Source organism: Schistocerca cancellata, chromosome 5, assembly GCF_023864275.1.
Source record: "Schistocerca cancellata isolate TAMUIC-IGC-003103 chromosome 5, iqSchCanc2.1, whole genome shotgun sequence".
Classification (NCBI taxonomy): Eukaryota; Metazoa; Arthropoda; class Insecta; order Orthoptera; family Acrididae; genus Schistocerca; species Schistocerca cancellata.
Window position 1 is genome coordinate 473,960,467 of NC_064630.1, and position 23,391 is coordinate 473,983,857.

At 36.4% G+C, this 23,391-nt stretch overlaps 1 protein-coding gene across 6 annotated transcripts in view; it reads right to left on the reverse strand.

The window, feature by feature from the left end:
- Positions 1-10,369: 10,369 nt before the first annotated feature.
- LOC126188141 (proton-coupled amino acid transporter-like protein CG1139) overlaps positions 10,370-23,391 on the reverse strand; it is a 287,833-nt gene continuing 274,811 nt past the window's right edge. For 3 of the 6 annotated variants that reach the window (XM_049929636.1, XM_049929635.1, XM_049929637.1), the window contains exons 9-10: positions 16,541-16,722; positions 10,370-11,665 (exon numbers count right to left, since the gene is read on the reverse strand). In XM_049929636.1, coding sequence (XP_049785593.1) covers positions 11,424-11,665; positions 16,541-16,722 — 424 coding nt within the window. In that variant the 3' untranslated portion in view covers positions 10,370-11,423. The remainder of the gene's footprint in view (positions 11,666-16,540; positions 16,723-23,391) is intronic. The other 3 variants (XM_049929633.1, XM_049929632.1, XM_049929634.1) reach the window with 1 other exon arrangement.

The window sequence follows — 23,391 nt, forward strand, 5'->3', positions numbered from 1 at the left end:
CTGCCCAACCACAACCTCAAAAATTGTCATATATTCTTAGAAAATGGTAAAGTATTTTTTGTGAGCAAGACTGCAAATATGAATTATACTCAATTCACACAGAGTAATTTAAGCTGTGTTGTTGATTCCTGAATAACCACATCCTCAAAAATTGTCGCCTAACCACAGACTGTGACATCTTAAGAAATTGCAACAGGTTTAAATGGGATTATAAGCTCTTTTCATAGTTTCAAGGAATGCCATAAACATTTCACTCTCTTGGCTACTATGTCTACTTCACATGTACTTGAATAAATAAGACTCAGAACTGTTCTTACACTTATTCCGATTACAGAAAGATCATTTGTTGAGACTCTACATGCCCTCAATACTATTGGTGTGCAACTTGTCTCTGAGCCTTTGAAGTGCAGGCTATGGTTCACCAAGAGACAAACAAAATCTTCATTGCAAAGGTAGTTATAGGAAGAAAATTAGTCATAAATAACAGTACTTCCTGGCAATATATACTCCTTCAAAATCTTGAGAAGAATATGTTTCATTCTCCTTGGTACTATTTCAAAGAAGCACTTATTGCTGCCTCTTTCCACTTCCCCCAAAGACCCACCTTTCAACAACATGCTTGCCTCTATGAAATTTTTCTCTTCCCAAATTTGGATTCGTCAATCTCGATGACTTTCTCTTCACCACTAAGAAGGTTTCCATGACAAAAACAGTCCAAAATGCACACCTCTCTACAAAAACTCCTTCAGTCTACCTCAGTGGATTCCACCACATGTAATTTTGAAGCTATGAAAGTACTGGAATGCTTGCTGACCCACATAAATACCAGCTTCAAAATATTGCCAACTCATAGCAACCACTAGGAAACCAACTACATTTGCGTGTACCGAGACGAGAGATAAGTAAGCCCTCTCTTGGACAACGCCATTGAATACCACCTGAACGATCGTTTCTGCTTATAAGGAGCATTTCAGTAGTAAATTTTTTCCATAATTTTTGTACCTAGCAGCAATGCTGAAAACACCAACTGTACTACTTCACCCTGAAAATTAAACTGAAAACAGTATGGATGGCCATCAATCACAAAAATTCCTAGCATAAGGCCACAAATAAACAACACAGTGAAATATAAGTAAATAACTGACCAACCTTATAATTCACAGTAACCGTCTTTGCTAACTGCACATAATATAAATTCTAAATGCCTACAACACAAACAAAATTATTAACTAACTTCATTTACAAAAGCTAAAAAGGTAAAAAAGTTGGTTTCATCACAACAAAAATTAAATATAAGTTAGATTCATTTACAAAATGAAGAAAATAAAGACAACATTCTTATTCGTTACCTGCATCTGACTCATGATTGGCTGTCTCATTGCCACACTATTACCAACATCAAAGCATGGTGCAGAAACTCCTGACACTGTAACTTCATTTTAACCAGAATGTGAGCAAATAACTACTGAGCCTGTGGTCAATAGTCATCTGAAAACAAATATTCAGTGTGTGGAATTGTTTATCCATTTCATCTGACACTATCAGAATCTGTATATCACAAGACGGCAAAGGTAACTTTGTCTCAGCACCATCCCAATACGGTTAACTGGCCAATAAACTGGTAATACTGTTACTTTTGGTGATCTAAACGTGATATAAATAGTAGCATCAGTGTCAGCACTGAGAAGAGCACCAACAGCAACAATAACAACAACAAAAGCACTAATGGAGATAGGGGTCTAAAGAGTTGGCAGAAATATTGTTAACATTGTAATGAACAAATGAGGCATAAATTTAAAAAAATGAGGTGTCCTAGCCATGGGGTGCTCATTGTATTTCAGTTCTTCACCAGAATATTAAATTTTATGGAACAAAATGCAGGAACTACACGTGGAACTGCAGCCTTAGCTCACTTGATTCCATTACAGAACATTCGTACAGAAGATCTGAAATAAAACATTTCAAAGTCATATATTATAACACACCATAATAGCCCATCAACTATAAAACACCAAGTATACATGTCAAGAAAGGGTTTATCTATGAAGTTAAAGGTGATATTGTTTCATTGAGTGAAACATATGGCACTGTCAGTTATAGATAAAAGAACATCAGTCACAAAGTATGTTCCGAAGACTCAGAGCAGACTTCGAGCTTATCAGACATTAGACAGATAGCAAAATATGTATAATTACAAATCACGTATGTATCGTAAAAAATGGCTCAAAAAATTAGCAAATTTTGCAAACAAATACTTCAACAGCCTTGTGACCAAAATACAACAGGAATTTTCAACAATATGTCCTTTAAAAACAATGAACCACATTTTGAACTCTTTGTTGTAGCAAGCCACTGCTTTGGAGGAACACTGCAGTGAAATGCACAACATAAAAAATAAAACACCAGCTGGTTTAAGAGAGCCTGTGTGCTTATTGTAGGAGTGTATAACAGTATAAAAGACCCCTTAGTGTATAACCTGTATGAGTCTTTCATCGCTGGTTTCCTCCCAGAGCTCCCAAACCATACCAATGCCCTACCTTTCTATAAGAAAAGCGACACAGAAAATATGGAAAATTATCTGTTCATCTCATCATTCTCACCGTTCTCTAAAACAATAGATTCCAACATGAAAACTAATTTCCTGGGATACGTAAGAGGTGTGTTTTCTGTCTTTCTATGACCTTAAGAAAGCTACTGTTTTGTTATGAAACAAAATTATTAAAATTATGCCCTTCTTCTAGATGCAACTGTAAAACTTTTATTTTGTGGTGGAAGGTGTGTGGGTAAACATTAACTGTGTAGCTGAGGTACTGAGTGTTTAACATGTACATAATCAAGGCTGAAGTTGTTGCTTAGCCTTTGAAGTAACAAAAACACACTTACAAATTTACTTTGTCTCATCCAGTTATATTGTCCCAGCAGTGGGCTTTCAGTCTTTCAAAGCTTGCGCTATACAGTGAGTGCTTACCTTTGCTAGTTCCCTTCTTGCAACTTTCCTGTAGTGGGTAATTTCTTAACTCACGAGGGATGGTTTGGAATAGAAGAGCACTATAACTTAGCTGCAAGCTAAACAGCAGTAAAATGTAAAATTCCCCTTATTTCTATACCTCTCTACCTGTGTACAATGACAATTTTTACTTTAACTCTTGGATCTGATCACCACGTAACAGCTGATCATGTCATCATACATACCCATAACATAGGTCTTGACTGCTGTAGCATTTATTTTAAACAATTTTTGGCCTTGGTGCAGTTGTGTTGTCATCATAAAAGTCAATAATTTGTTAACAGAAGTGTAACATGCTGTCTAACATAAGTTATTTCTACATTATTATTTTCAGAATTAGAATAAATTATTAAACAAGAAACAGCTTTTATTGATTCAGTAGATTGTAGTCATCTGAATGAGTTCTTAAAACTCACTGTTGAGGAGGTGCCTCAATATCTCTAGGTCTCAGTTTTCTGTTATTCTGTTTTCTGCTTATTTTTCCGCAATATTGTCCCATTCATAATGCATGATACAATCTTCAAGGCTTATCTATTACTTCATTCGCATAAACTGGACAGAAAACTAAGTGAAAAAACAAAAACACATGCAGCCATCCTTATGATTTTATTTTATTTTGTCGCTACCAGTTTCGACGCTTCATTGCGTCATCTTCAGGCTGTTTTGATGCAGTACAAGTTGACACAATCCCCATGCACAAACCATCAGTTGCCAGTTGATGGTTAGAGTTCCGACACATTATCTGCGAATCCAGTAATGCTGGCAACTGATGGGTTATGCATGGGGATCATATCAACCTGTACCGCATCAAAACAGCCTGAAGATGATGCAATGAAGCATCAAAAGTGGTAGCGACAAAATAAAATAAAATCATAAGGACAGCTGTAGGTGTTTTTATTTTTTTTCATGACAGTAAATGGCTGTCGTCCCAGAGACATCCTGCTAATAAGATGGACATACAAAAGAAAACTATGTGGACAAAGAATGTTTATGTTCTTTCAGATGTTAACCTTTATTCACTGAGTTTTGGCACACAGATCAAATTATTATAGAGAACCTGCAGGAAAGTGAATAAGTCAAGGTCTGCATCAACAAAAGGTAAGGATGGTACATTAAGTTGCAGATAGGTACAATGGAAAGACTGTTACATATTGAGTTTTTGGCCAAGGCCTTCTTCTGAAGAGGAAACACACACATTCATATAAGCAGACACACCTCACACACATATGATCACTATCTCCGGGTGCTGCAGCCAGAATGTCTGTGTGATGTGTACCTGCTTGTGTGAATGTGTGTGTGTGTTTTGTCTTCTTGCTGTATCCTGCTAATAGTGTATGTGATTGTGAGTGCACCAAGGGTAGTGACACTGCATGTGTGAACTTAAATCAACTGCCAACTGTATCAGCGTGAGCCAGCCATTAGGTGCTGCCTGTAGGAAGTGTGCACACAGCATGGTCTCAGCCCCACCGTCTTCTGGCGAATCATGCCTATATACGTGCAGAGCTGCGGTGACTCACTCTACTATTTTCTTTTAGTTTGTACTGCTCACATCAGTTGTAATGTGTATGACTTCTATTGCATCTTCTGTATGATTATTTTGTCTTGTTATTTGTGGAGACACAAATGGCTTGTTTCCATTAGTGTTCAGAGGTTTATGAATAAAGCTATAATTGTGTTACTTGGATTGGTTTCATGTATTACTTGGTTACTACACTTCTGATGAAGGCTTTGCCCAAAAGCTCAGTGTGTAACAATCTTTTTGTTGTGCCTGTCTGCAGCTCAACATGAGTAGCAATCCATTCTTTTCACAATACTGTTGATATTCCAACCTGGATTTTCCATTGTTTTTGTTGTGGCGTAGCAAGAGCCACGCCACTCGGAGGTAGCCGAAAGGCACGCGATGTAATGCAGACGGGCGTGAATTCTGGAACAGGATAACTATTGAATGGTAGCAAGAAAAGTACGTAGCTTATAATATACTTAACTTTTATTCTCTGATGAATACAGCGTTCTTCTTGAGACATTTATACTATAACTCTCAAAGTAGGTAAGGCTAATGGCGCCTTGCTAGGTCGTAGCCATTAACTGAGCTGAAGGCTATTCTAACTGTCTCTCGGCAAATGAGAGGAAGGCTTCGTACGTCTAGTCGCTAGCAATGTCGTCCGTACAACTGGGGCGAGTGCTGGTCCGTCTTTCTAGACCTGCCATGTGGTGGCGCTAGGTCTGCTAGTACTGACAGTGGCGACACACGGGTCCGACATGTACTACTGGACCGCGGCCGATTTAAGCTACCACCTAGCAAGTGTGGTGTCTGGCGGTGACACCACAGTTTTAGCAAAAGGTAAGTAGATCTTCAAAGTATATCTGTCCATTTTGTTACATTGAACTACAATTCCACTGCTATTTACTACATTCAAGAGCAACTGATTTAGTCTCACCTAATTATAAGCATGCACCACTAAGTTTTGCCTTTATGACAATGGCAGTGCATCATGAAATGGACTCTATGAAACACAAACAACATTAAGGAGTTATCCAGGTCCATGAATGCACAACTATTGCCTCCAATTTGGAGATATTGATCAGAGTTGGACACATTGGGCTTAATATGTTACAGATGTGCAGTAGGATGGTGTTCAAGTAACGGCAGGAGTGAGGAGGAGGGGGAGTAGGGGGGGAGATGGCACAACCTCATGCCTGTAAACTGTTCCTTAGAAAATTTACAGAATTCTGGAGTGACGAGGATATGCATTGTCTCGTTGATGGTACAGATCTCCCGTGGGATGCTATAAGTAAACAAACTAGTACATTTGATCAGATAGTAGATATCTGTGTCATTTGATGGTGAAGGGCAATTGCAGAATTAACAGGGAATCAATTTTATCCTATGTGTACATCTCTACAGAAGAATACCTCTAACTCCAGTCTCAACAGTGCTTCAGTTTTGGCAAGAATGTCTTTATCCATGCTCTGAGCATTCAGTGGCAGTGATTCTGCATTCATGCTAATCCCTTAGCCTTGAGATGTACAGTAGAGAGCTGCAAGGAATGGAGAACTGAGAAGGAATTAGCGTAATTAAGTAACTGTTTTGAGCCCATGTGATGTGTTGTTTCCCTCAGTTACACTGCACACAGAGGAAAACCCACTCAGATAAGGATAGAAATTGTGAACTTAGGCACCAAGCCTGCTGTTATAGTGGTGAGGGACAGAATACAAAAATTCAATAAAAATCATCTTTCTTTTCATAATGAAAGCCAAATGCACTGTCATAATTGCACCATGAGACACTTAAAGCAGTGTGACACCAATGCTATTCATGACTGCACGGCTGCTATCTGCAACTCATGAAGATTATATGTATACAGACTGAAGGAATAAATGAAAATTTGTGTGGACTTCCCTCCTCAGTTCAAATTCTCATTTGTGTCTCAGCCCACTTTACATTCTCCCTAAACTCAAACATTGAACATTGAACTACAATTCCACTGCTATGTACCACATTCAAGAGCAACTGATTTAGTCTCACCTACTTATAAGCATGCACCACTAACTTTTGCCTTTATGACCATGGCAATGCATCGTGAAATGGACTCTATGAAAACAAACTAGTACTGTGTTGGAGTAGCAGCTCAGCATCAAACGAAACAAAGTTTAGGGGGAATACTAGGTGGGGTGAGGTGTGAATGGTTAGCACATCTGCATAGTGAGCAGGTGGCCCAGATATGATTACCAGCTTTGGTACAAATTTTCATTCGTCATTTCAGCCTGTATAATTACACATAATAGATTTTAATACTTGAAAAGGTCTCTGGAATCATACAGTTTCATTTCATGAAGACTGGTGAGAAATAGAAGATAGGTGTGCAAATTTGCTCAGTGATCTTCCAAAGTGCTCACTTGGACTGAGGTCATGTGATTTGGGAGAGAAAACTTCCCAATCCACTCACATATAATTAATTCCATGCTTTAGTGGGAATGAAACTCAAAAATTAAATTTCATAGGTGATGATAAAAATAAAGCATAGGGTAAAGGTGTATTCCTGTATTTACTGAATTATAAAATTGTTTTAAAAAGGCCGTTGCAATATATCAGATGGAGATTCCCTTCGGTTAACACCCAATACTCTCCAACAGTGAAGCATTCAATGCCTGATGGCAGGTATAAAAATTTTAACAACTACAGTTACCATTTTGTCATTGGTTATTTAATATTATACGTACAAAATTTCGTTAAACTTAAAAGTATAACTATTTTGATGTCACAGCACAGCTTAAGTCATGCACATTTAATGTTTCAAAACCTAGGTAAAGTTCATTATGTTTCATAGCATATTCCATAATGTAATAAGAAATTAGCCAACTGGAATTGTATAGTTCATACATGAGATCTTCCAGAAATAATTTTGTAATTGTACAAAATTTAATGTTATTTGTAACTAACAGTTTGAAATACCACATTTATTTAAATTTGTAGAAATTTATTGATTATTTGAAATTTGGTTACATCAAATATTTTTCTTCCTTTGTAAAATGCAATATTGGACTCAAGGTTTTGTCGCACGGTAACTTTTAATTACAAGTCTAATGAGATATTAATTGAAGCAGTGTCATGAAATAAGTTCATTGTTATAAATATCATATATATGGCTGTACTATCTACCACAGTTTTGCTTTCTTCAGCTCTTTTCAGTTCTTTACAGTTTTTTTATATGTGTTTGAGTTCCGTCTATAGTGAAGAAAAATTGCTCAGTCAAATTGAAATGTTATTATTAATGAAAACTGCATTAATCATTCAATAAAGCACTCGAAGGAGATCCTATATGCCAATAAAAATTGCAGGCCTGTATTTCTTTAAATGCAGGAAAGAGATCGTCATCAAATCAACAATCGAAAGCTAAGTATCGGTACTGTGACTTTCTGCTACAATTCTGTTGAGGTCTGCTACAAGCTTCAAAAGTTATCTGAAGCAAAATACTAATTTATTAATTTTAATTAAATTCTTAGTGGTATTTGTAGCTGGAATTGATCATGTTTGCTTGATAGGGAAGTTACTGATTTTAAGCAGGGCTGACTCAAGGTCCAAGTGCCCACCAGAGATGCATACAATATTTGCACTCAATTTAGATTTATTTTTAAAGGTCATACCAAGGAATGGGAACTACGCCAATGAATTCAGACTTCCAAAACTATTTAACTGTGCAAGGTAGTAATACAATTCCTCCTTTCAATTCCTGCCTGAACACCAAAATGGTATATATTGATATAAGTAATCATGGAATAGAAAAGCAATTATTGTTCTTTAATAGCGGAAATGCATGTGAATCTGATGAGATACCTGTACAGTCTACCGAGATTATGTGAAATAGCTTGTTCTCCTTTGACTAGTAGTTCATCATAGGTCATTGGAGCAACAAATGCTTCCTAACAAATGGAGAACAGGACTGGTCATTTCCATTTTGGAGAAGAATCATGGGACAGATGCATTAGTTATAGTCCTATACAACTTACCTCAATCTGTTGTAGAATTACAGAGTGTGTTATATGCTCATGTGTTATGATAGTTTGGAGAATGAAAATATTCTTTACAAACTTCAACATAAGATTACACAAATAGAGAGCTTGTGGAACACAGCTCATTCTTTTGATCCACAAGATCCAGAGAGCTGTAGACACTAGCATCTGGTTTGAAACTTTGTTCTTTGATTTCAGAAAGACATAGATACAGCTCCATACTGCCATTTAGTGAACAAAATATGAGTTTACCAAGTACTGTATCATGTTTGTGACTGTATTCAAGAATTCCTTAGAGTTGGGACTCAACATGACACTTGTGATAGAACAAAGGTGGCAGATGTAAAAGTAATTTCGGGAGTACCCCAAGGAAATGTGGTAGGACTTAACAATAAATATAAATGATCTAGTGGCTTACATTGGAAGCCCTAGGAGGTTGTTTGTGACGATGCAGTTGTCTATAAGAAGACAATTCCAGGAAACCGTAGTAAATTGGAGGAAGGCCTAGGTCACTTAATAATTGGTGCAGGGACTTGTAGTTGACCTGAATGTAAATAAATGTAACACATTACCCACAAATAGGTGAGAAAATCTGTTAATGTTCTATTACACTATTGACAGCTAACTGCTGGAAATAGTAGCAACCATAAAATACCTGGAGTATTTATCTGGAGTGATCTAAACTGGAATGACCAAATTAACAAATTGTAGGGAAAGTGGAGGTCAGGCTGATACTAATAGGAAGAACCTTAAGGAAATGTAATTCATCCACAAACAAGTGGTTCATGAAACACTTGTTTGACTGACTCTTGAGTATTGCTCATGAATATTGACACTTACCACATTGGATTAATAGAAGAGATAGACAAGATACAACAGAGAGTTAGAGGATCATATAGTCAGGATGACAGTATTATGGAAATCCTCAGACTCCAGTGGCAGATGCTACCAGAGAAGCATTGTGCATCATGAAGAGGTTTATTACTGAAATTCCAAGAGCGAAGAGCCAGGCAGCATATTACTTCCTCCCACATATTTTCACAAAATGACCACAGTGACAGGGAAAGCAAACTGGAGCTACCAGTGATTGGAGTCATGTGTGCAAGATGTGTGCTTGCCTGTGTGAATTAATGTGTGTTTGTCTCCTTTTCTGACGAAAGCTTTGGCCAAAGGTTAAGGTGTAAATGTCTTTCTGTTGTGGCTGTCTGCAACTTATATGTCATGTTTATGGTAAGTAGCAATCTATCTTTTCCTTACATTACTGATATTACAACCTAGAGATTCCATGGTTCATTCAGCAGTTACAAAACAAAAGCTAGTAATTCAACTGAATTGTATCTTCTTCAGGGTGATGGAAAGAATCATTGCAAGTCTACCAATGCATGGACTTTTTTTGTAATTTCTTTGTAGTTTTACAAAATGTTGTGGTCAAATGCTCAAAAGGATTCTATTTAAAGTTTAAATGAATCTGGAAATGGTCATACAGGATGAACCATCATGACATCTGCCCAATGTGGTTAGGGAAACCATGGTGTTTGATAATCGAGATGACTTGAATTACATTTGAATTAAATTTTTTGTAAATACGACTAGCATTATGCGTCTGCATCACCTTACACTTCCACATTCATTCAATCTGTTTTCAGTTACATGCCCATTATACAATGGTAATAAAAAATATCTTAAGAAGTTACTGACATGTGAGTATCAGATTTCAACAGCTTTTGACTGTAAATTAATTATGTATTATACCACTTTTGCATTTATGTTGGTTAAAAAGGACCTTACTGATAACTCACAAAAGTATATTTACTAAAAAAACTGAGATCTACCACAATCTTCATATTTAAAAATTTGGAAATTCATTTGTCTTTGTGTATTGAAAAGGAACGAAAACTGAGTATTAAAAGTTCCTGCATCAATGGAAAACAGTGTTATGATTGTAGCTGGCCATACTTTATCAAATGTAGTTGTAAGCAAATGAAATTGAGATACATATTAACCCTGTAACTTAATCCTATAACTTAATACTTACATATCAACAGTGACTTTATTGCCATTTGAAACCAGAAACAAATTGAGACAAATGTGCACAACTGCACAGCATCAACATTTTAATTGATGAAATGGAAATAGAAGTGAAAAACAATTATTTACCATAGTTGTTCATTTTAATTTTAGCATATATTCTTCATTATTTTTTTACAAGAAAATTGCCTAATAAAATAACTTTAGTTTCACAGGTGCGGGAATGTTTTAACAGCTGTTAGCTTCACTTAGGAAAAAAAAGCTGTGTTTTCCACTGGTCAAAATCACAGTTTCTCATCTTTTGTACTATATTACGCATAGCTTTATTAAAGCACATAATTAATTTAATGCCATGGTAGGCATAGTATATACATAGATCACCTTGCCTTACTCATAATACGATCTGTACAGATCAATAACGTTTCACATGATTACAATGTAATCCCTAGTAGTAACAAAAGAATAGCAGTGCACACTGTGTTCAGGCTGTAATCAATGTGCTCTCTCCTGACATGCAACACCAGTTATCATTGTTGAACTGGTAAATAGTCTCTATGCTGTTTAACTATGTGAACTGCAAAATAAGTAAGGTGGTATGTACAATACAAGTAAAAATTCTTGCATGAGTGTTTATAACAGCAATTTCCTCCACCTTGTAAAAGTATTATCCCATGACAAAACTTCAGCAGTGATGTTCTTTTGTGATAGTACGATCTATTTGCATGTCAGGAGAACATATTCCCAATAGCACAGCTGTTCTTCAGTAACTTTCAGAAGGTACACATGCTTAGACATGCTCTGTTCTCTGTAAAGCAGTATCACTGAAAAAATCTCACAAGTGTACCACACTGTCTGTATACATCAATAGCATCACATGTCACAGCATGGAAACGATAATGTCGTTGAGACTTGTGTAGGTACCAATGACAAGTCCCAAAGTGCCAAAGATCATAAGGAGTATGTTTTTAATGAGGATCCATCTGCAGAAACCATAACCGATGGGCCACAAATAGCAGATCTCAACCAATGGTGGGAAAACAATGCCAACTGCTGCTAGACACAAGGCTCCAAATAGTGAAATAAATAATTCCAGTCGAGGTATTGCCACTGCCAGGAGAACTGTAAAGAAGACAACATTATTACATTGAGCAATAATTTCAAGAGAAATTACTATGAAAAATACTAAAATATTGTTCACAATAATAAAACAGAAATGAAATACATGTGGCAATATTGTCATTGTGAATCTAATAAAAAATGTAAGTGATCATGACATAACAATTTTGGTTTTAATCATGGTTATACACAATTATTAACAATTTCTGAAAATCATATGGACTTGTGAAACTAATTGTTACTAAACCTTTACGTATGTAGTTCCCTACGTATAGGTGTGGAGTGTATTAGCCATCTCCACCAAACATGCACATTTAATGATATAATCTCTGATGCTTATATATTATGACTTGCTGTCATCTTTTTCCTTATAGAAGCCTATCTGTTATGACTCTTTACCTCTTCTTTTATCATGCCCTAACCAAATTCCATATCTGTCAGACTCTGGGTCAATGTTTGGTTTCTTTTTAATGAGTTGCTTCTAACTTTTCCCTGGCTCTTATATGCAAACGCAAATCTCAGTGTCCTCATCGCTGTTCATTTTCTCATGAGAGTTTGTGTCCATTTTCTTCCAAACTGATGATTCTCATTATATCCAGTTTCTTCCCCTTGATTGTTACCAGCTTGATGATAAACAAAGCATTCAAATAGTCTTGTCATGTACAGTCATCTTAATGACTGCACTGCACATCCGTGAACTCTATTTTTGCCTTACTTATTTTCATTCCTCCATTTTCTACACACAATAAGTAACATGCAGGCTGCAACACTGTGCTCACACTAAAGTGTGCACTTCATATTAAATGTATGTTCCAGATGGGCTTTAAATCCAGATCCTTATCTCAGAGACCACAAAATTAACAGTCTTTAATGCATGCTTCATTTACTCATAGATTGGCACTGCTATCAAAATGTAAAGATTCAAGTCTGTTCCTCAGCCTAGCATAGTTTTCCATCTTCAGTCTTCTAATTATTTATGTGTGACCTCGGGTTTCCACGTATTATTACATTAGTAGTAAACATCACTGACCACAGAAAATTCTTTGACAGATTAAACTGTGTGCGCAGCTTCTGCTTCTGCAAGCAGTGCCTAGACATCTCAGTTGGTAAAAACATCACATATAAAAAGTAAGTTTAATCAGTCCAGAAATTTCTTACCTGTGTGCACTCTGATCAGTGAAATATTTTTCCTATGTTTTGATTTATGAGTTAAATCATGGATTTACAAGATTTTTTTTTGCTCTCACCTGATAGTTTATATTATTGTGGAGTATACAGGGTGTTCCAGGAAGAAAGCTCAGTATTCAGGGACATGACGGGGAACAATCGTTCAGGGCAAAAAGTCTAGTAAACACAGGTTCTGAGATTCATAGCTTAAGAACTATGAGCACTGCTTCATCTTTTCTTCTACTGCAAAGTTTTTGCTTTCCATATTTTGGGAGTAGGTAGTACAGGCCAAAATAAGAAAAAATGTCCAGTAAATGTGTGCTCTAAAACGAACACCAAAAGAGTCATGGGCATTTGTTCCGAAGTAGTGCTCATAGCTCTTAAGATATGCATTTAAGAGTCCATGGTTACTAGACTTCTTTGCTTTGAATGATTGTTCCTATCATACCCCTGAATACTGACCATTCCTCCTGGGATACCCTGACTGCCAACTCTGGCAGAATGCCATTCTGGCCTGAGCTGCTAGAGTTAGCAGTCATGTGTGCCTGAAGTGTGCTTGTTTGTGTTAACTAATGGCGTGTGTTTCACTTTCTTGTTCTGATGAAGGCTGTGGCTGAAAGCTTACATGTCAGTGTCTTTTAACTGTGCCTATCTGCAACTTTAAGGTGTCATCTTTACAGTAAGTAGCAATATATCTTTTCCTACAGTGTTATTATTAGGGCTCTTCTTTATGTTCAAATTCTGGCTTTTTATTCTTCCTTTTTTCCAGTGTCATATCTTTCACAGTCTTGATTTCATGACAGTTTAAAAATAACAAAACCTGTATTTTTTAAAATTCCTACTGATTATGTTACTGAAATAACATGTATTTTCTTTATTTCTCTTCTTATCCTTCCTCTAATAAAGTAGCCAAATATTAATATTTTTCACTATTCATCTCTACACATAGATATGATTTCATTTTTTAACATAATAGGAACCAACCAGCTAAAGCCAATGTTTCAAATGTTGATTATTCCGTACTACAACTGAAACATAAATTTTGGTTTCTACAGGATTAAGGAAACAAATATTGCCAATATTTTAAAAAAAAGCTGTTAATCACAAATTTGCTAAAGGGGGGGGGGGGTGTTAATACATTGGAATTTCTTCTGTGGCTTAAAATTAGTTGCTGACTTAAATATGTTATTAAGTGCTTTAATTTTTAATGTAAGCATTTATTTGTTACCAGAAATATTAGGTGAGATGCTGGTCATTTTATACACAGAAACTTAACTGTAACATTGGCATTGCATGTAAATAAAACATGCACGCAGTTGATTTATTTTTGAAAAGAAATAAAATATCATCACCTAAATAAGATACTTACACCTAAGGATTCATGAAACAAATAATAATTAAAAAAAGGGAAACATTAGTATTTTTTGCAACTATTTGAAATTGCTCTTGTTTACTGTTGTTGATAATTCTTCCGGGTTATATGGCCGTGGTCTATGGAATTCTTCTATTCCTAACGTTTCGTCCAATACTACGTTGGACATCCTCAGAGGTATGGCTGGTCCTGCTGAGTCCTGCCAACTGACGAGTCGGGTGTCGGAGAGCAGCCTAAATACCAAGGAAAGTGGGCGTGGTCTAGCTTACACATAGTAGCAGAGAGAAAACTAGTCAAAGATAAAATGTAACTATTGATAATAGTCCGTCATTTGTGAGAACCGCAAAGGAGGTGACTATGCTATTATTCCTAGGCATGTACCAGTGGAAGAGATTATTGCGAATGTGGAAGCAGGGATTCAAACCCTCCCTAAGGCAACTGCTAATGCAATTCATATTGAAATCACAAGGGTCTTATGCCATAATAAGCCATTGGAGAGTAACTTAACTAAGGGGGAGAGAAAGGCCCTCAGGGATTTAAGTGCGGACGAAGGAATAGTTGTTCTTCCATCTGATAAAGGCAATGCCACTATGGTGATGAACAAAGAGGACTATAGAAGTAAGATTTTGGATCTATTAGTGGTGAGCTACTCTTCTACAACCATACATTGGTAAGACTGATTCTTATGTGAGGGATTCACATCATTTTATTGAGAAAATTGAAGGTCTAACCTTGGCTCCTGAAGTCATTCTGGTCAGTTTTGATATTGTATCTCTGTTTACTATGATTCCGGTCAATGAAGTTATGGTTTACATAATGAAAGTTTTCCCTGAAGATTTGACCGCTCTGTTTAGACACTGTCTCACATCTAGCCCGTTTCAGTGGGATGAGCAGTTTTATGAGCAAGTGGATCGTGTTGCCATGGGTAACCCATTGAGCCCTGCGATTGCCAATTTTTACATGGAGAAATTTGAACAATTAGCATTGAATAAAGGAAATAAGAAACCATGTTGTTGGTATCATTATGTAGATGACACATTCATGGTTTGGACACATGGTAAAAAAGCCTTAGGTGATTTTTTTTATTATCTTAATAGCATAAACCCTAAAATTCAGTTTACTATTGAAGTGGAAAAAGACCAGGCTATTTCGTTTCTCGATGTGTTAGTCATGAGACAGACCGATGGCAGTCTAAAACATAAAGTGTTTTGGAAGAGCACACATACTGATAGATACTTACATAAGAACTCCAATCATCACCCACAACAAAAAAGAGGTGTAATCAAAAGTTTAGTGGACAGGGCAAAATGGAACATCTGGACATGGAACTGAATCATCTGAAACAGGCCTTCGAAAAGAATGGGTACTCAAACAAAGAAATTAATAGAGTTTTTAAGACCTAATTACAGCAGGCCAAAGGACAAGGATGTTACACAGCAATGGAAGAACACGGTGTCTTTACCTTTCATTAGTAAGGTTACAGATCGAATCGGCAAAATTTTGCTGAAACATGAAGTGAAACCGGTATTCAAACCTACCAGAAAAATAGGACAAGTACTTCATTCTGTTAAAGATAGAAGGCCACCATTATCATCTAGCGGTGTGTATAAAATGCCGTGTACTTGTGGCCAGGTCTATATTGGTACTATGAAAAGAAGTATGAATATGAGGGTAAAGGAGCATAAAAGACTTTGCCAACTGGGAAAAATAGATAAATCGGCCATTGCGGAACATGCCCTTCAGTCAGGTGACCATGTAGTTAAGTTTTCTGAAACTACAGTTTTAAGTGCTGCCACGAACTATTATCCACGACTGTATAGGGAGGCTATTGAAATTTATAAACATGAAGATAATTTTAATAGAAAAGAAGAGGCCTTGAAATTAAGCAAGATATGGACAGTGGCGTTACAGAATCGATAAGTGATTTTTATCTATGACGGACTATTATCAATAGTTACATTTTATCTTTGACTAGTTTTCTCTCTGCTACTATGTGCAAGGTAGACCACGCCCACTTTCCTCTGTATTTAGGCCGCTCTCCGATGCCTGACTTGTCAGTCAGCAGGACTCAGAAGGACCAGTCATACCTCTGAGAATGTCCAACGTAGTATTGGACGAAACGTTAGGAATAGAAGAATTCCATAGACCACGGCCATATAACCCGGAAGAATTATCAACAACAGTACCATTTGGTCGTGAAAGCCTTCACTGTTTAGTCTAACATTTCTGTTAATGTCTGTATGATGACAGAATCTCTACTACTGATAATCAAAATGTGTTCAAGTCGCTGATATTTGTAAACTGTTCTTTTCTTAAACATTTCAGAAATAATAACTTACATGTTGCAATTACAATCGCTGTTCGAACAACATATTCATAAAATAGTTGCTTTTTCTTTGAACACTTCTCAAAGCGTCGTTTTAGCCCTTTATACCACAGAATCTCTAATGGCACATAACACTGCAGAGCATAAGTGACGAATATGGCGAATGCAAACATGATTTTTACACTTTGCGCAAGCCTGAAAGAGAAAGAAATTTCAATTAACATCAAATTAGTAATTTTTTAGAGGGTCAGTATGAGGCTTAAGCTTCATTTACAGTTACTATTCTATTTTCAGAGATATTTTGCACACTGTGTAACAACATTCCGGAGACAGGTCAACATACTTGAGACAGGTGCTAATGAAATTGTTAGAAGTAAAATGTTAAAGGTGAAGTCTTAGAATTACAAGTACATGATAGCTATTTATACATCCATTAAGTAAACATTCATTGATTCATTCACACACTGTGTTCTGTAAATCCCATCATGAATGGGAGCCTTCAGGGATGTGGAATGAGTCAGCTTCCACAGGTTACTTTGTGACACGGCTGTTGGATTCTTCCCATGTGTTATGTTTTGACTTCTGCTAATAACTAGGTTCTTTTTCCTTTCTTTGATTTTCTGCTATTCAATATTGTTATGTAAGTAATATGCGCCATGTTTAATGATACTTCTGATGTGTAATTAAGCTCTCCCCCCACTTAAATTTATTTTAGGTTATTCCTTAAGATTAGATTCCAGAAATGACATTAGTTTGACTATAGACCATGTTAATTAACAGTTACAATTAATTAAAGTTAGCATTATAGTGTCATACTTGCAAAACTTTGTGACATAATCAGCATAATTCCGTAGAATGGCCCACATTAACAGAAACACAAGCATTCTGAATTTACAGTAATGTATATTAAATTACCTAAATTTAATTATCTTTTGAAATAATGAAACCTGAAGGTCCACAGTTTGTCCAGCAGTATAGACATATCAACACAATCAAATACTTTTTGTAAGTCTAGAAAGGTGCCACATACATGTTCTTTACTGTCCATTGCTTGAGTGACATATTCGATTAAGTTGGATGACCCCTTGACTGACCTATACTGCTCCTTAGAAATCACTTTCTGGTTACCAGCAAATTCCAGATTCTTATGTATATTACTTTCTCAAAGACTTTGGATGTTATTGGAAGAACAGATATAGATTGAAAGTTTTCTACCAGATTTCTGTTTCCTTTTTAAAAAATAGGCACAGCTCGAACAATTTTCAACTCATCTGGAAATAGACAATCTTCCATTTGAAAGTTGATAATTGCTGATAAAGGTGATGCAATTTTATGAATACATTTCTTAAGAGTGTTCAGACTAAGACCATCACATCCTGCTGTAAGAGATTCTTCAAGCTATTCACTACTTTAATTATTTCTTCTTCACTGATTGGTGTCAAAAATATACTTTCTGACACTGGTGTTCCTCTGAATTTGTATTTGTGATTTTTAAGCTGATTGTTTATGCTGCAGCCAACAGAGGCAAAGTATTTGTTACATAGATCTGCTGCCTTATTCTGATCAGTTTCTATTGTGCCATTTATCAGCAAGTGATTTTCAGTTGTATGTTTCCCAGATTTACCTGTTTCTCTATTTACTTGTAACCATGATGTTTTGGAAATATTACTTGAGTTTTGAATGACACTTTCAAAACGTTTCCATCCTTCAGAATTTAGGAGGTGTATATAGTATTTCTGATACTTTTTGAATTCTTCTTTTAATTTTTTATTGCTCAACTCATTTAACATAGCAGACTCATACCATCTTAGTTTTTCTCTAGCCTCAGTGACTGAACTTGGTATCCAGCTTTGGGTTACGGTGTGTGACTGAATTTTTTTTTTTTAATTAATGGGCAGGCTTGGTTGAGAATGTAATATAGTTTATTTGAGTACTTACCATAACTGTAATGTGTTGCTAGAATACTGTTCCAATCCACACTGCTTAGTATGTTATTCAAATGAGTTATAGTTTGGCCTGTATTCATCCTAATATATCCATAGAAACTGTGTGCAGGAGCCTCACCTAATGTTATGTTCTCACCTAATTCTACTGCATGATCTGACAAAGCACTTATAACAGAAGATGGACAAAGCACTTATAACAGAAGATGTAAGATCATAAAGATAAATACCAGTGATTATGTAAGCTATTGCAGACTGGCATGTTTCAGTGTTCCTTGTTGCAGTGTTTATAAGGTATCTTAGATTATATTCAAGTAGAGTATACCTGAATATTCTAGTGTGTAACTTATCTGCTAATACATTTATGCTGAAATCTCCTATAATTACTAACTTATTCAGGTGTGACATCATGTCACAGAACTTTGTCAAGAAAACTTCAAAGTTTCCACTTAGGGTCTATATAAACACATAACATAAATTTCATCACTTGGTATCTTTATACATGCTGCACATAACACAAATGTCCCTTCTAATGAATATTTACTAACATTTACAGAGTTAAAATCAAATGTACTTCTTACATACACCGACACCCCCCACTTCTGATGGAAGACCTGCAATACTTATTAGCTAGTACCATGTTTAGAGGTTTAAAATGCTCTAATTTGGCATCAGATTAGCAGTGTTCACGAATAGCAAGCACATCAGGCATAGTTTCCACTTACAAACACATCTAATTGTTCACATTTATTGCCCAGGCCCTGCACATTCTGGTGGACTATTTTAAAGTTGTAAGTACTTTTTTGTAGATTTCTCTGTTTTTCCAACTTAAATTTAAAATTGATCGCAGGCAGTTTATTTTTCTATAAAGAAGTATCAATGTAATTGTTGTGGAGATGAAGTATATTGTTGTTTACAAGATTATTTTGAAGGCAAAATACACATCTCAACAAAAGTTTGGAATATCATAGAGTTTGCTGTAATACTTCTTATAGTACACCCACTGAGATTTGTACAATACAAAATAAACAAAATTCCTTCTGGAAACAAGAACAGTTTTGGTTAGTTACAAAGCATCATTACAAATGAAGCAGGCTCTACCTTAAGAGTACATCATGAAAAATCTTTATCTCATGGTGAGGATTATCAGTCCTTAGTTGCAAGTTCGTCCTCACCACATATGGATGAGTCCTTCTACTGTACGCGGCAAGCTCTGGATCATGATCACCTTGAGGTATGAAGTCCCACTCCTCAAAGGCAGCTTTGTGAGGTCTTGGAGATTGCCAGGTGGATTCAGACAGTGTGCAATGGCCACCTACAACATGTCCCATGCATGCTCAATCGCTTTCACGTCTGGAGACAGTGCTGGCCAATGTATTCAGTTGATGTTGCATCTTTGAAGATACCGAATCACTGCTAGAGTATGGTGTGCATAGTCATTGACTAGGATGACATTGTCACCAACTTCATATCTGTTGTGTCTTACAATTGTTTGTAGGACCTTTTGGAGGTATCAGGGACCCATAAATTGCTATAGATGGGAATTACAGGGGTCCGCCGTCCCATCATTATCGACACCCAGAACATTACATTTCCACCTACAAACAGATGGACTTCCTGCTATCATCCACCACTTCTCCAAACTCTGTCTAGTGTCTAGTCACAAACCAATCCGGGTTTTGTCACCAAACATGACATTACTCCATTCTGCAATGGTCCAATGTTGATATGCAAGAGCCAAAATCCTTTTACTGCATCAGTTCGATTGGTTCAGTGCAAAACTTCTCATTGATCTTCTGGAATGAACACCACCACGATGCAGTCTTCTGTGCGTTGTTTGGTCTGAGATACAAATCCCTGTTACCCAGGAGAAATCATTTCCAATATTTCTGGCAGCTGATGTTGGGTGCCTGTGAGCTGACAGTTGGAGGAAATGATCCTGCATTGATGTTGTCATACAAGGACAACCACTGCAAGGTCTGTTGTTCATATTGCCCATTTCTCTGTACTTTCTCCATGCCTGAGACATACCATTTTGAATTACTTGCAACCAATAGGCAAATCTTGCTGAGTATGACCTACTGAAAAATAAAGTTACTATCCTGACTCTATCAAAGTGTTGCTTGCCTCTGTGTGGCATGTTACTGCAGTGCTGAAAACTGACTGAAGCTGCTGTTGATACTGGACTGCTCATGGTGTGCCACTGCAGCAGAAGTATTTGTACACAACTGGAAAATGGCCAGAAAGCATGCCAGTAACACCACACACCATCAGGTGACTTGCGGAGTAGCTGTAGATCCAGTATATGGTCTCTGACTGGGTAATGCATGAAGTTCCAAGGTAAATGAGACATTTAGTATCATAGACTACATTTTATGATAGTATCCCAAACTTTTGTTGAGCAGTGTATATACCAGAGAACTCAAAAGAAAATTGTTTTAAGATGGTTTAATAGCTGATGCCACCTGCACGATCTACACCGATTTCTAAGATAATTACAGTTCTTCACAATTCAGTCTCTGAGCCAACACCCTCAACCCTGCAGAAGACAATGAAGCCATTATATAATAATGTAAGTTTTAGATTAGGAAATTATTAAATTGAACATATTCACTTCAAATCTGCATTCAAACGACACAAATCTGAATGTTGAAAATTCATCACTGAAATATAAACTCTGACTACTTGTTACATCATTTTAAGAGAAGTGTTACAAGAATCACTGACAAATGTAGAAATAACACTGAGGAAAGTGTGTTGCGACTGTGTTCAAGTTTATATTAATGTCCTTGCAGACAATATTACCAGTAATTTCAGACTTTTCATAAATGATAGTTATCTATAACAAAATACTTCGAAAATAAACAGCATAAATACTATCAGATCTTGATATAATTTCAAAGTGATATGGTGACTGAACATTTGCGTCAATTGTCCACAAATGTAAAACTTCGCACTTCACAAAATGAAATGTCAGAGTAGCCTATGACTACAATATCATGTCAGAGTAGCCTATGACTACAATATCAATGAGTCACAGTTGAAATTGTACACTCACACAAATAATTGAGTGTAAATTTGTAGGGATGTGAAATGGAATGATCACATAGGATCAGTTATATGTGAAGAAAGTAGCAGACTTTGGTTCATGGGTATTTTACTCAGGAGATACAGTTTGAGCTACTAAGGAGATTGCTTACAAACTGCTCTTGCTTACAAAATCCTCAGGCAGCCCATCCAATAATATTGTTCAAAAGCGTGAGATCTGTACCAGATAGGACTAGCAGGGGATACTGAATGTATAAAAATAAGGGCAGCACAAATTGTCACAGGTTTGTTTCAGCCATGGACATTGTGTGCTAGCTTTTATGCAAAAGCCTACTTATACAGTTTCAAGAACCAACTTTAGTTGAGCAAATGTAGACTGGGACATGTATGGATTCATTACAGATGATATGGGCAGACAGTTGAGATGTAGTTCTGAACATATTCTCCTAAAACTGCCTTGAGCAGCTAGTTCAACATTCCACATGCAATGGAAATATTTTACACCTGGTAGCTACAAAGAGGACCTTGCGACAGCGTCACTATAAAGATAGAGATTAGTGACTATCATGTCATCATAGCAACAAAGATCACTTAAGTTAATAAATCCATCAAAGAGGCTAGGGGAGTTTTTTTAGGCTGGAAAGACCAGAAAAGTAGTTGTTAGCATCCTACTTATACAATGAATGGACATTACTTAGTTCTGGTATGATGAAATTATAGAGGAGTTATAGGTGAAACTTAAACTGATTTTTAATCTCACTCTGAAAATGTATGTTAAGTAAGTGGATTAAGGACAGAAAAGATTCACCAATTTTCAAGAAGAAAAAGTTAATAGAAGTTTTTATTTCTATAAAAAGGTTGGTGTGTGAAGCTTATGACAACATCTGTCATATATTGGAGAAAGATCTTACCAAGAACCCAAGAAAATGTTGGTCCTACTAAGGAACTAGTAGGCTTCAATTTAGTGACTTGTCCATCAGTCTACTGTGGCAATAGAAAGTAGAAATATGAAAGCTGAAGTTTTAAATTCTGCAGTTAAAAAAAATCATTCATGTAAGAGGAACATACATACAATTCATTATTTGACCACCTCCCAAACTGCCATCCAGAGGGTATAGAAACAAGCATTCAGGGTCTTGAGAAGCAACTTAAAGGAACTGGAAACAGTGAGAAGCAACTAAAAGGAACTGAAAACAAATAAGTTGTCAGATCCATATGGAATCCCTATCCTGTTTCAAAGTAAATACTCTTTGCCATTGGTCTCTTATCACATTTGATTGTGTAGATCACAACACACTCTTAAAAAAGCTTCCACATTATGGCATTAAAGACAAATCTTTGACTTGGTTAGAATCATACGTACAGAACAGGAAGCAGAGGGTTGTAATAAGGGGGACAGGAACAGCATTAACATCAGACTGGGGAAATATAAAGTATGGAGTCCCACAGGGCTCAATTCTTGGGCCATTAATTTTCCTGATCTACATTAATGCTCTACCAATCACAATTAACAACAGAGCAAAAATAGTAATGTTTGCTGACAATACAAGTATCCTCGTAAAAGGACCCAACTCAACAAAGCAGGATACAGCCATGACAGTCTCTACTCAAGTACACAAATGGTTCACTGCGAATAGCCTAATCTTAAATATTTCAAAAACCAATATGATACAGTTTCTGACAAAAAATAAACAAAATTAAAGCTCCTGAAATAGATGTTAACAACCACAAAATTAATGAAACCACACATACAAAATTCCTAGGTATCCAGATCAGGGTGTCTACGACCCGGGACAACCAGGAGATCCGGGAAAAACCTGGGAACTTTTTCATCCGGGAGAAAACTGGGAAAAACCCGGGAATTTTTTAGAAT